General features: G+C 41.1%; 1 protein-coding gene across 9 annotated transcripts in view; it reads right to left on the reverse strand.

The window, feature by feature from the left end:
• Positions 1-11870, reverse strand: part of LOC110529510 (ephrin type-A receptor 7) — a 76219-nt gene extending 64349 nt beyond the window's left edge. For all 9 annotated transcript variants that reach the window (XM_036984909.1, XM_036984906.1, XM_036984908.1 and 6 more), the window contains exons 1-3: positions 11700-11870; positions 9925-9989; positions 8242-8911 (exon numbers count right to left, since the gene is read on the reverse strand). In XM_036984909.1, coding sequence (XP_036840804.1) covers positions 8242-8911; positions 9925-9989; positions 11700-11793 — 829 coding nt within the window. In that variant the 5' untranslated portion in view covers positions 11794-11870. The remainder of the gene's footprint in view (positions 1-8241; positions 8912-9924; positions 9990-11699) is intronic.
• Positions 11871-15073: the final 3203 nt, after the last annotated feature.

A 15073-nucleotide genomic window follows, 5' to 3' on the forward strand; every position in this document is an offset into this window, starting at 1 on the left:
CCCATTTTGTTGGCTCCACTTAGTCGTTCCCAACACCAAAGGAAGTATCTTTAGCCTCAATTTTTTTGTGTCAAACCTAAAACCAAGGCATCTATATTAAAAACTAAGGCTTGGAAGAGAACAGATTGTATCGGGTGTGATGATAATTATGCCAATACATCAAATTCAATAATCAATATGTACAGTTGTTTTGGTAAATGTCACATTGATAACAAAGGTCACATGATAAGTGTGAAAAAAACAATATTCACAACCAGTTCACAAACTTTTCAAATCTGTTCCTAGTGCATTACAGCCTGAGCTACCGCATGTTGTCAGAAATTGAAATAAGCAACAATAAACCCCAGCACCTGTTTCCTCACTTAGCTATCACACTTATTTACTGCATGGGTCTGCAGGTGGAAAATGAAGGACGTTTTCACATTAAATCATTACAGAATTTATAGCGTTGGTTCCGCATGAGCAGAAACTGAACCTTGTGTCCGTACAAAAGTACACCCTCTTCCAGAGAGAGAGAGAGAGAGAGAGAGAGAGAGAGAGAGGTCTTCACTTCTTTAATTCATCATGCAGGGTAAGGGCTTTCCAAATGACTTTCCAGTGACATGGAAATGTCCCTGCCTAATCGTCTTTTGTTTAGTTCATTAAACTTGCATGGCGACGGGAGAAAAAAGTCTTAAGGGCAGCTAGCCCGGGCGGCTGGCTACCTTTAAATGGAGGACGTGGCTAGATGTAAGAGGACCTCTTATTGCTGAAAGACTTCTACACTGAAGAGAAGAGACTGTGCTGCTCTCGGGATAAAAGCAGAGGGCCCAAAGGTCTACCCCGACCCAAAGCCCCCTGCAGCTACAACGAATCAGCGCTTAAAATGTCCCCAGTCAGCAACCAAGCATTATCTCCAAATTGTGCCAATGCCTCGCACCCCTCTCCCCATGCCCCGCTTTCCCTCCTACCCCACCCCACTCCAATCCCCATGGACCCACTGCTGTGACAGAAAGGACTGGAACACAGGAACAATTTCAAACCAGCCACTAGTCTCCCTACAGCGGGCCAGCCCCCGTGGGCTCCAGTTACACACAAAGGCGTCCGTTTGGCCTCAGTTGGCCGTGCTGATGTGCGCGCTGCTCCACAGAGAAACAGCCAGGTCAACCTAACGAGGCAAAGAGGACCATCAATCCAGATTTGACAACCAACTACACACCAAATCTAAACCCAGCTCAGTTCCTGACAACCAACTACACACCACATCTAAACCCAGATCCTGTCCTGACAACCAACTACACACCACATCTAAACCCAGATCCTGTCCTGACAACTAACTACACACACCACATCTAAACCCAGATCCTGTCCTGACAACCAACTACACACCACATCTAAACCCAGATCCTGTCCTGACAACCAACTACACTCCACATCTAAACCCAGATTCTGTCCTGACAACCAACTACACTCCACATCTAAACCCAGATCCTGTCCTGACAACCAACTACACACCACATCTAAACCCAGATCCTGTCCTGACAACCAACTACACTCCACATCTAAACCCATATCCTGTCCTGACAACCAACTACACACCACATCTAAACCCAGATCCTGTCGTGACAACCAACTACACACCACATCTAAACCCAGATCCTGTCCTGACAACCAACTACACACCACATCTAAACCCAGATCCTGTCCTGACAACCAACTACACACCACATCTAAACCCAGATCCTGTCCTGACAACCAACTACACACCACATCTAAACCCAGATCCTGTCCTGACAACCAACTACACACCACATCTAAACCCAGATCGTGTCCTGACAACCAACTACACACCACATCTAAACCCAGATCCTGTCCTGACAACCAACTACACACCACATCTAAACCCAGATCCTGTCCTGACAACCAACTACACTCCACATCTAAACCCAGATCCTGTCCTGACAACCAACTACACTCCACATCTAAACCCAGATTCTGTCCTGACAACCAACTACACTCCACATCTAAACCCAGATCCTGTCCTGACAACCAACTACACACCACATCTAAACCCAGATCCTGTCCTGACAACCAACTACACTCCACATCTAAACCCATATCCTGTCCTGACAACCAACTACACACCACATCTAAACCCAGATCCTGTCCTGACAACCAACTACACTCCACATCTAAACCCAGATCCTGTCCTGACAAGCAACTACACACCACATCTAAACCCAGATCCTGTCCTGACAACCAACTACACACCACATCTAAACCTAGATCCTGTCCCGACAACCAACTACACACCACATCTAAACCCAGATCCTGTCCTGACAACCAACTACACACCACATCTAAACCCAGCTCAGGTCCGTGGCTGTTCCAGTTCAAACAAATGCTAATCATGAGTTTATGGATTATAATAATCACGATAATTAGAACAAACATGCTTTTTTGCATCTGAATAAGCGGTACCACTGTGCTGCTTTGCTTACGTGAGCAGATCAAATTATTTGGAGTGGGGAAAAACAGGCGGCTTGAGTCAAGAGAACATTGGCTGTTTTATTCATTTTTATACAATGAATTTGCTTAGATTTTTGATTTAGTAATAACCTAGCACAGAAACACACTCATTGCCTGCCTCACAAAGTAGCTTGTATTCCTCTGTGCAGTGCCTTTGCTCTTTTTAATCCCTTGTTATGAGAAAAAGGCAGTTTCTTCTGCTTCTCATTAGTAGACTGAATCATAGTTTCTTCCTCAGAGAACTGGAAAGAGCACAGATTGGTTTAAATTGTAAATGTGGAGAGCTATAATAAACAGGGTAGTCATTTTAATGTTGGATACAATGTCTCTCCCTTTTAAATATACACCACCACTTCCGAATGAGAAATAAAAGAATAAAAATCAAAGTTTCCCTGGATACAAGACTCCTAGCTGCACAACGCTGCCAGGCCTGACATTCTGCGGGAAACTTTAACATGTGAAATGAAATACAAATGCCTCATTTTCTAAACAAAACAGTTTCACGGGGCTCACTCATTTCCATTTCATTTAGGCATGGTAAATATTTGTTTCAAAGTCATATGCAAAAATAGAATATGCCCATATGCATTGATTCACATCCAGTGGTCGGCAACCATGCTTTTTCCCCCGGCCCCCACAGTTTTCATTAAAAACACATACAGTATACAATACTAAAATATTTGGGGGTTTTAGTGTTGGGTAAGAAAAGACAGTAAAATCACCAGGAATTCAGAAAATAATAATAATAATTGAGTAAATCTGTTCTTAAGTATTCTCACTTTTAAAAAATAAGGGAAATTCACAAACATGTCTCAATGTTATCAAGGTTATACAATTATTGTTATTTTCAAATAAAATCTATTTTTGGGCTTAGTCAATTTGCAGTGTACAAATTATAATTATGTTCCGGTCCCCCGAACATCCGCTCTGAAACAAATCGGCCCGCGGCTGAATCTAGTTGTCTTTACTCGAACATAATGCATATTGGGTTGCTGCTATATCAAATCAAACGAAAACTCTATTATCTTTAACGTTTGTCCCTACTGTTTGTCATTCTTGCAGATATTATACCTAGAGATAAAAGTTGATACATTGAGGGTGTAAAATCCAGACCTAAAAATATCCGGAATAAGTCTCCCTGAAACATTGCTGCTCGCTGCCTGGTCATTGGTAATAGGTTTTTCTTTCACCTCGCTTGATAAGCTGCTGGAACTAAATCATGTATATATAAATATGAATCAGAGGACAGTAAAATATAATCCACTTAACGCTTGTGGGGACACACCAACTTGCCCAGAAGACACCATTACATGAAATGTATTTAACCCCTTAGCTGAATACCAGTTAATCAAATGGGGCAAAACCATACCTAATATTCGTATTAAGCACTCGGAGTCATGTTAGTTCAAAATGGAGGCTAACTAACTGACACACATTATTCATCTATAGATCTGTCACTAAATCTGAGCTGTCAGGCCAAATTAGAGACCCAAGTTGAATTTCATCTATAGACAGAATCATAGTAAACATTCTCCATTTTGACGTCAACAGAGGAAGAGATATGTGGGTAGACATTGTTGACCCTAAAAGAGAGACCTTTGCTATTTTGTGTCAGATGGCGTTATTTCCAAGGTGACACTGGGGTCTCTCATTGGCTACGCTTAAGGTCAGTGAATATTAACTTAATTTACACATGGCTGCAAACAAGGCCGGGCTGGACAATGGATGCCTGCCTTTTGTGCTTAGTAACGTGAGCGCCCTGGATGACAGAACACTGCCAAGACGGAAGATGGATGATCGCAGCAGTTGACCCTTGTTCATCAGAAGAGTCACCTCTCTGGCCCCCTCTCCCCGCACAACAATAGCCCCCTCCCCATGCCTCAGCAGCCCTCATCTCCACTTGCACTAACAGGTTCAGACACTTCCATCGATCCCCGGTTCCATACCTCTTGAGATTGCGGGCTTTATTTTCCTTTGGCTATCTAAACTGTGGCACAGATGTCTTTTTTTGTAATTGCTCAGCCACCATTCTGTTGGGAGGGATCCGATCGGACAGGGGAACACTATGTCAGATGACAACGTCTTGCCGTTTAGTGTCCCTGTGGCATGTGGGGGAAAGTGACTCGGCCCAGGGTCTTAGCACCTTACCGTGCGTCAGGGAGAAAGGCAGAGAGGGAGGGAGGCAGGGAGGGAAGGCTCTGTCTGTTGTCTCCTCTGGGAGCTTTGTAGACCGGTGGCTCTACACTTCAATCTTCCTTTAAGAGGAAAATCAATAACTTATTACATAAGCTCAACACTTTTTTCCCCACTTACACCCCGAGCAGGCAGAGAGGGGACTTAAAAATGTGCTTAGAAGTGCTCTGTTGCATAAAAGCCTACCATTTATTTCCCAGTGACTTGTTCTCCTTGGACAAAACAGGCACATACTCTATTACGCTGTGACTATACATATGGGGTGTGTAAGTATGTGAGGGTGCTTGTTTCTGTCGATATGTGTCTCTCCAGCTTCTAACAAATCAAAAATGTAAATCTCCATATCAAATATTAGTAATATCTAAGGCTTGGTGAACACTTTGTATAAGCCTACATACTATTTACTTGAATCCCCCCCCAAAAACGAAACTAATTCATTTTGAGACTTGATGCTAGCTGTCAACCATGTTTGTGTTTCAAAGCAACAGATACAATGGCCCCACAGTCTATCACTGTGCTACCTGCCAGGTCAAACAAACAAAAACAGGAACAACCCTGAAGGTGTGGAAGAATGCAGCTTTTCACCAGAAGCTAGCCGACACGGGCGATGACAAGACTAGCCACCGTCCATCACCAAATTATTTCAATCTTGAGTGATTTCAATCCAGTTGTGTCTCCTGGGGATTCTGTGCGCTCCACCGTTTGAATAATTAAGCTCAGGAGCGGTTGTAAAGGACGGCCATTTGGAGCATTATTAAAATCACACCTTATCAATCAGGAGGAGCGTCAAGATGCATGAGGACCCCTGACTCCTGGCTTCATTTGAAATGCTAAGTAATGGCCTTGCCTGGGCCTGGAGCTGGGGCTGCCTGGTGCCCCTCTCCCCTCCACATAGACAGACACACCTTGGCTTGTGTGGTCAACCGCATCACAGTTAGGTCCTTCCCTCAGGGGTCTCAGCCCATCAATCAGCCGTAGACTAACCACTGTCTGAGTTCCTGACACACCAAGATGGATGGTGTCAGTGTCTGCAGGATGCTGTATCCTCTCATGAATCATCTAGTTAGCATGTAGCGATAGCGCTGGGATAAGGTTGTGTTTTTATCTGTTTACTTGAGAGACTAGGCCTCCCACACTGGAGAAAGAGTTGAACAGGTGAATAGTTCATCAGTTCTCAAGAGTCGGTTGCTTTAGGGTATAATTATGTGATGTGTTAAAATTGGACAACCTACATTCCTGGCAAAACAAAGACACCAATGTCTGTCCACAAGGGCCCTCTATTTCTCGTAACGACTCAGTGGCTCCATTTCTGAATGGCCACTATTTTAGCACCACACACTTCTATGCAAATAAACCCTGTGCACGTTGCAGGACACTTAAAATGTGCCCTTTTCAACACCCATAACACTGATTCTCCTAACATTGGGAGAGAGAGAAACACAGGTATTTATAGTGCTGCAGATGCCACAAAATAGTTAAAGAGAGACAGAGACGGGGAGGGAGAGGAGTGAAAGACATGCAGTCCCTCTCCAGTGACGGTGATGAATGAGTGGATCACAACACGTTTTGGAGGAGGCCTCTGCATTCACAGAGGGGGGGCTCCTAGTCCTCGAATGACATGACTGACAGCTCAACTCACTTGCTCCTCCTGCAGCCTTCTGCTCAATATTTCACAGATGGACATTTTACAATTGGAGGATACTGCATATATTGAAAATAGGACAGTGAGCGGAATGTGTATCTATTTTCTATATAGAAAGTCACAGTATCGCAAGCAGGATGCTAAAAGAGAGGCCTGGGTGAAGACTGAGTAAACTCCAACACAAGTATTATAGCTGTACTGTAGCTAAGGGGCAGTTACAGAGGACAAAACCCTCTTCCATTCTAGGCCCCATTGAAGTGGTGTTCAACCGATGGAAAACTGTTGGATTTTCCCCTTGCTCTAGGAGAAACCACTGAATGGCCGATTTAATATCAACAGATCTCTGCGAGAAGCTGCTGATTCTGCAGTAAGATGTTCATTTTATTTAGATGAACTACCCCTCAATACAATGGCCAGCCATGCCCCAATGGAAATAAATATCTTATAAAGTTACCATGTTGAGAAAGGATTTGAATCACTCATACACAGGTGGGTATGTTTTCCACCTCATTAAGGACAGTTTTAGCTGGCACAGTAGTTGGACCAGTTAATTGCCTCGAATGGGCAACAGTTCAGTTCTAACAGGCCTGCTTTACAAGCAGAAGAGCAGGCTTCAGCTGGTACTTTTAGACAAAGCTCTGATGTAATATATGCTACATTGTTTGCTCCAAAATAATATAAACGACTACACAAAAAAGGACTCACCGGGTGTTGAACAAGCTCTAACCTCTAGCCACATTTTAGAGCAACATTACTCAAGAGCCAATTTTTGTTTGTTTTTGATAATATCACCTAAGTGCACTTCACATGGTAGAAGGTATAGACCTACCTCTCTGGTGGAGGCCTACGTGTTGCCTGAAAGTGGCCAGCCTGCCTGGACTTCTAGTTTGTCCTGAGACACATTTCATTTAATTATTACTGGTCAGTACCCCTCATAAGCTGCTTAGAGGGACACTGCCCATTCCGTGAAAGAAAAAAAGCTTGGCTGACAAGACAGAGCACTTAAACTCGGTGACTTAAGTAGTTCCCCTTTAATCCACAGTGATTGTTATCTTACAAGTCAGGTGGCCGCTGAAAATAATCTTTTGTGCAATTAGAGTGACATAAAGCATTTAATGCTAACTGCCGAGGCATGGTGCTAGGACCAAACAACACAAAATGCATATCCGCAGTGACTTTAATTGTGTTTCCTGTTAGGGCCCTTCATAAATATCTTGGGGCCTAAATGCCACAGTATGGCGGCTATTTGTTTTCTCTCTCTGTCAGGGTTGTTTGGAAGGGGCAGAGGAATACTGAGATTGGTTGGACATCCTCCAGACCTGTCTATTCTGCAAGTGATTGCCTTGGCCAGCAGCCAGCCAGAGAGGGAAGTGCTCTTACCGAGGAGCACTGAGCTAAACTGAAGTGCAAGTTATCATTTAATCCCAGTGTCAACAGAACCATGGCTATAAATTAAGAGCCTGCTAACCAAACAATTAACATGGATTCCAATTATTACGCTGAGGATTTTCAGGCCTCCATACTTTATCCATCATTAATATGGCCCTCAAATCAGCTGATTTAATTTTATTTGCCACCACAACTATTCAATGTGGCCTAGATTGTCCTTTGCCTGTTTTGTATAATTAAAAACTCAAATACTGAACAGATTCTTTCTGTTGTTTAGGCATGGGTGACCCTGTGCAAAACCATAAATCAAAGAGAAAAACTAGTCTAAACATTTACATTTGAATGAGGCACATTTTCTGCTTACCAATAAGTTTCCTATTTCCCCTAATTAAAACAATAATATTTTTCCATATTGAAAATTGCAGTGTAGCAGAGGATAGAAAAAGTTATGCCACTAATGAAAATGACGTATAGAGAGGATAGAGCAAGATGAATATAACTGCACTCACGTTCACATGCATCGCCCTTCTGATGAAATCCAGCTTTGCATATACATTTCCCTATAGGCACCAGCCATTCTCCCTCTGCACTGCAGTGCATCTTGGGAGCGTTATCGGCCTCCTCCTCTGCGTCACTGACACACATGCCCTCGACCTCGACCAGAGAGGAGAATTCTGATCCCGTAACAGTGTCTGGGAAAGTGGCCAGGTTCTCAATGATGGACCAGCACTTCTTGTAATAAACTTTGACAGAGACCAGAGCGATGCATGCCCCTACATCCTGGAAGGCCAGGTAAAACCCTCGTCTGGACAGCGGCCCAATGATGCGTACTTCTGTATTCAGCTTCATCTTCCTCTCTCCCAGGTCCCCCTGAGTGAAGCTCTCATCTGCTGCGATTGTGTCAATTTTCACGTACTGGTTTTCTCGTATATTCCTGCCGACCTCCGAATCGGTTTCCTGATAATACAAGTTGAATGTCTCCTTGCACGTGCCCACCACACCGGGTAGACTGTTACAATCCCTCAACGTGAACTTCAGTTCCACAAAAATCCTCTGGGCATCGCCCTTCTCTATCCAGCTAGTCCGAAGCCAGTTATTCTGATTGGGCTCCATGACCTGACAAACCTGGTATGTGCGAATGGGGGTGTAGTTTTCATCCAACCCGCTGATCTCTTCCCACTGAAAAGAACAGAGCACAAGTTTGGTACATTTATATGGATTGGTTCTCAACAGCAACATACTTTTGCAAGGAAATCAAAACACAACAATGTAAATACTGGCTGGTTTTGTGTCCTACTGTGGTGTTGAGTCAATACAGTGTTTTAACATAATAATAAAGACGTGTACAAGGTGTAACAACTAGTAATAACACTGTCTAAAGTTGGGTTAGCTAAATGAAATCACAAAAACATAGGGCATGAAAAGACCTCCATTATTGGAGCACTTTAAAAACAATTGGTCATCCATTTTGCTTTTACAGTATTTGGAAATGAGTATGGAACTATTAAACTAAATCCATAAACCTCTGCAGTGTTATTGTGAAATCAGACCTAAAGAAAGATTAGAAAACAGAGATAAGCCTAAAGTTAGATATTCCTAATATAGCAAATAAGTAAATCTGATAAGCATAAAAACAAATGGATCAACTACGATTACTTTCCAGTCATATTGCTAGATTTGTATTTATTTATTATTTAAATGTTGTTATTTTAGATTTTAAAACCTTTACGGACAGGCTATTATGGAAAGGTGACTTGAGGCCTGGGCTACATCAAAAACAAAATCAATATGTCTTCACTTACATGCCACCCATCCTATAGATTTTCAGGACTGCTACAATTAACAACAATTAACATAAACAAACACCCCACCCAAATGGCCTTTCTCGAACTCGGTCCGACACTATGACAATTTTAAAAAGCTTGCCTCTGGATAGTGCAACTGATAATGACCCAGAGGCACATATCCATGGTAATGACCCAGAGGCTCATATCCATGGTAATGACCCAGAGGCACATATCCATGGTAATGACACAGCCAGAAAGACATAATAATACTGGACCGTGTTGAAATTTCACATTTAAATCTAGATTTTCCTCCATTGAGGTAGAGCATGGTAACGCTGGAAAGAATAGTGTTAATTGGAGTATTATATGTTCTCAGAGGTGTAGGCTAGTTAGTGTCCCACTTACCCCACCAGGAGGAGAAGATATCCACTCCAGCTCTGTCTGCTGTGCCTTGGAATCCAACAGAATCACTAGCAACAGGAAATAAAATGGTAGAGCAGATGATTAAATCTCTGTATGTGCCACTGTCAGTTCGACAAATATTATTAAATGAATAAGCTATGAAAGTCTACAGCCTGATACAGTATGTGAGGGCTAGATGACTATACACATGACCCATTTTCTGCAGCCAGCTATGAAAATGAACAATTACAGGCTGTGCAATAGGGTATTGATTTGATGACAATATTTTTTTACCTCAATGGCACTGCCTGAGAACTGCTTTCACATTGAAGACTACTGGATAAACGCATGTCACATACAGTAGGCTACCCTTCCTATTAAGACTAAGGACAGCTTTTATCTCCATTAAGCTAAATGGTAAGTGTTATTTGTGACAACTTTGGGTTTCATGAAGCCTACAACCCACATAAACATGGGGTAAAATTGCATTTTTTTTTTAAACCTATCTATCTGTTTGTGTCTTTTCAGTATGGAGGCATACATACTGGTGCAATAGGGTCAGACAAGAACACCTGCCTCTATACGTAAATCTAAGACAATAAAAAGCAATGCACGAGTCCTTGCTGTGCCATGGGCGACAGGCGCACTGACAACAGAAATATAATCCTAAAACTGTTCGGCTGTAGTCTACCAACGGCAACATGAATTTGGTGTAAAAGTGTCACTTATCTAACATAATATTTATATATATATATGCATTTAATAGATTATTAGCGAGTAGACTTTGTATTCATTCACCCGAATAGAGCCTCAGAGCGTACTGCCGATTCCTCTCCTTGAACGCAGAGCCGTGAAATAAAGTGTTTAATAGCAGAGTTACTATAGGCTAAATATAATTTCAATCTATTGATCAGACATGCGATCAGATATTATAGCCCCATATGCATTAAATCATTTACACAGACCGTTTCAAACTTCAGACAGACTCGAAAATAGTTTGTATTTCAGAATCATTACAGTGTGTTTACGAATACAATAATCACCTTAAAAGTGAAGGTCAGCAACTTGGCAATACTTTAATATTATTTATCTCCTTCCAATTGTATTTTTTATATTATTAGGTCAATTAGCAAAATTAACCTTTAGTTCATTTATATAAACAGTATACCTTGATCTTGCTATCTCTCCGTGTCTGTGATATAGACTTTCCTTGTGCGCTCTCGCTATGTGCATGTCAGTTTTTATAGACTCATTTCAGGTCTTTCAAACATGAACTCCTGTAATGACAAGGAGGGTTAATGTGTACCATACTTAGGGTGAATGGGTTGGTATTAGCTTACCCATCGATCTTGGAAGTTTATCCCAAGTCATGATATGAGACTGAGTGGAATGACAGTCTAAATGTAGACTATTTTAGCCTTGAAAACAACAATTTCACCATCGTCCGTTTAGAGCCTTATTTTGGATTTGGTGCCACGCGTAAAAGCCTACTAAAATAGCCTACGACGGGTCGTTTGTCACACAAACGCTGTGTAATGTCCAGACTGCAATCCACTGACTAACAACACTGTAATGTCATTGAACTAATGTCTTGACATATTGTATTTTTTAAACATTTAACAAATACAGGAATGATCATTCGTGCGCAAGCAACAAAATCGCAGGATAGTCTACTGCGCGCTATTTCTCTGGATGTCACTACGCGCGATTGCCGATCAGTTTTCGAGATGTAGCCTGGATGAGGCGATGATGAGAGGTTATCAAACTTTATTACATACCTTCTTTCGCATTCTGCGCTTTTCCAGTGTTCATCAAACAACATAAATGAAGGCAAAATGTAATCCACAAACACGGAATCGACGTAGAACCCATGTTGTAAATGGAAGTTAGCTAGACAGTATTCGCTTTTCCACCTTGGCGTGCACTTCCCATTGACGACGCTAAAACAGCTCTATGTACGAGAACCTGCCGTGTCTCACTCAAATAGCATCCGCATCTGCTGGGCGTGGACTGTAACACAACTGATGTCACTCAACTAGACTGACAGAAGAATGATCCACTCGCGGCTGGTAGAAAAGTATCCTGTGCAAGCATTGTGACAAATACATTCGTTGCAGAGGCTGTTCATCAGGATAATTTAATGAATTATGGTTTTAGTCAATGTTACAGTCCAGTCTTCTTTGGGCAAGATGGACCTCTTTGCTTTGGGTAAGATGATGGTAAGAAACTTTCCTTCCATACAAGACAAAGCAAATAGTTATCAGCCTACATTAACATAGCCTAAACCAAAAAACTCTAATCCAAAGTATGTGGTGCATTACCCTGAAATAACAACATAAATATAAAAAGATGAAGGGCTATCTGGGCAAATAATGTTGTTATAAACTGTTACCATACTTTCACCATGTCACCACTTCACTGTAATGTCCCATGTATTTGTTTAGAAGAGTGAGTAAAGACAATGGGTGCATCATCTTCAGAAAAACAAACTGTATTATTGGTTAAGGACTTGAATGTAAACATTTCACTGTAACACCTGTTGTATTCGGCGCATGTGACAAATACAATTTGATTTGAGAAGGCCACCTTAAGACAGGAGTCTGGGCATTAGGAGGAGATGAGTTGACTCCTTATGTTGTGTTGTGTTGCTGCATGGAAAACTGCTACAGTAAAGATGGAACTAACTGCATCCTGGGGTTCTAAGTAGCGCTCTACATCAAGATAAACACAGAACACAATTAAAAAGTGTAACGTTAATTTCCCGTTGCTCAGTTGATTTGGAAAATCACTGATAAATTAAAGCGTAAAAGAGGAACGCAGTAACCCTTTACATACACAACATGTGTTTCAGCTCACCAATTAATCACAATTGACCTCTACCAAGTAAAATCAGCTGTAATTATGGCCCACAAATATTGATTAATAAACTATGTACATCATGAATGGATGTAAGGAGACATTCAAGTTTTATGTACCTAACTTTTTGTTTGACATGTTTATTATGCAAATTAGTCTTAATCCTCTTCACCTGGGAAACGTGTTCCACCAATGCATTATGCTGTATCCTTCATTATTAGATCATTTAAATGTCTTAAAGTTACCTTCATTATACAGCATGTTTTATTATTTATAGTTATAGTCTATCTCAATAATTTAAACCGTGACTTTAATCATTGATTTGAAAAATAATTCTTATGTTCAGTGGGGCATCATTTCAGACCTGTTGACTGTGTTTATTTACTGTACCACTGACTGTCATTATACTCTGTCTGTTGGATTTGTTTCAAAGACATTTGAATATTCATGGCTATTTGTTATTCAGTCTCAATCTTTGGCTTGATTCCCACGTGACAAGCTCAGGCATTACAAAGCTTCCCCATCGCTAGAATAGACAAATGATCACAAGGATATTCAAAGAGTAAACAATACATAAAGTTTTCTACATTTACAAGTAGTTTCCCAAAAACCACAATGCTGTCTTTTTATGATGTCAATATTAACATTCCGGCATTAATACATCATAGAATATCCATGATCCATCGAACCATATTCTGTATTATGCCAAGGAATTGTCACTCTGGGTCAGATCTCAGGTCATTATAAGCTTCCAAGATGCATTACCTCTATTTGTTTTTACTATCTGTTGCTTACTGTGACCATGGCACTCTCTAATTGGGTTCTTATTATTATAGCCGTGCTGTGGTTAGTGGTCATGTGGAAGTGACACTCTTCACAAGGGAAGACTTATTGTTGTAGTGGTAGTGTTCACTGTTTAATAGATTGTGTCACAAATGGCACCTTATTCCCTTTTCAGGGTGTGAATTGTGACTAAATAAAGAATAGGATGCCATTTGGTACGCAGCTCTAGTAAAGCTATCAGCAGCAACTAGGCCTATCCTCTGCAATAAGGTGTGGATAAGTTATTACATATTATATATGTGACAGATGAAAGGTACACATAAATAATCATAAATCATCATTTTTGAATGGTGTAGATTGGGCAATGAAATCCTATTTTTGCATATAATATTTAAATTATAGCAACTTATGTTGAAACAGGTGTCCAACTGTCCATCATATGGGGAAACAATAATGAGAGAGTGGCCAGAGGGTTAGATGCAGCTGTTGCTGCAAAACCAAGTGTTCTTTCAAGCTGTGAACTGACAGACACTTACTACTCCCATTCAGTCTGTTTAAGGAACCCCCTAGTTGTTGAGATATCATTGGAAATGAATGTGACATCATTAGGCAAGTGGATGTACTGTAGCCTACCAAAACCGAAACAATTCATAAAGCCTGAGAAGAAATTACCATCTGCGACCAATAATTCACAAGAGTAACTGCAAGTTTAGTGACACATACGCAATAGTTTATTATACAGCTATATACAACATTTATTTTCTGGTTCCCTTCCAGTGAAAGCTGATCCTCCACCAACCACACTGTCGTCATCAGCAGGCAGTTACAAAACACTTTTTTTTAGCTTCTTTCCCTGCAGGACTGAATTATGTGGTTCTCACCAAAAGCAATCTGACGACTGCTGAGAAGTTGGTGACTGGCTACTTATAACATCCTGGACTCAGGGATAGACGTAACATAGTTCACTTAAATTTATTGATTTGTCATCATCCATCATTAATTTCGCATGATATGTTACAAATTACAATTTGTATAATATGTTACGAATTTGCAAAATGTATGATATGATATGAATTCCAATTTGCTGTGGCTAAAGTTAGCTAGGTGGCTAATGCTAATGTTAGCTAGGTGGCTAACATTAGCAGGGTTAGGGGGTAAGGTTGGGTAATAGGAGTTAGTATTAGGAGTTAGGTTAAAGGGTTAAGGTAAGGGTTAGGCGAAGGGTTAGCTAACATGCTAAGAAATTGCAAAGTAGCTAAAATGTAGTAAGTAGTTATAAAGTTAATAAAGAGCTAAAACGCTGAAGTTGTCAGTGATGAGATTCGAACACAGAACACCCACTTTCTTTATTCAATTATGTGGAACTCAACATACGCTGCACCTTGGTCCATTTCTACGAACGAACGTGGCAAACTTGTAGTGTCATGTTACTGTCCAATGACCAATGAGCACCGATACTCTTCATCTATAATTTCTCTTCATATGACAAGGATTAAAAATGATATGCCAGCAG

The sequence above is a fragment of the Oncorhynchus mykiss genome, chromosome 8, assembly GCF_013265735.2.
Source record: "Oncorhynchus mykiss isolate Arlee chromosome 8, USDA_OmykA_1.1, whole genome shotgun sequence".
In the NCBI taxonomy this organism is placed as follows: Eukaryota; Metazoa; Chordata; class Actinopteri; order Salmoniformes; family Salmonidae; genus Oncorhynchus; species Oncorhynchus mykiss.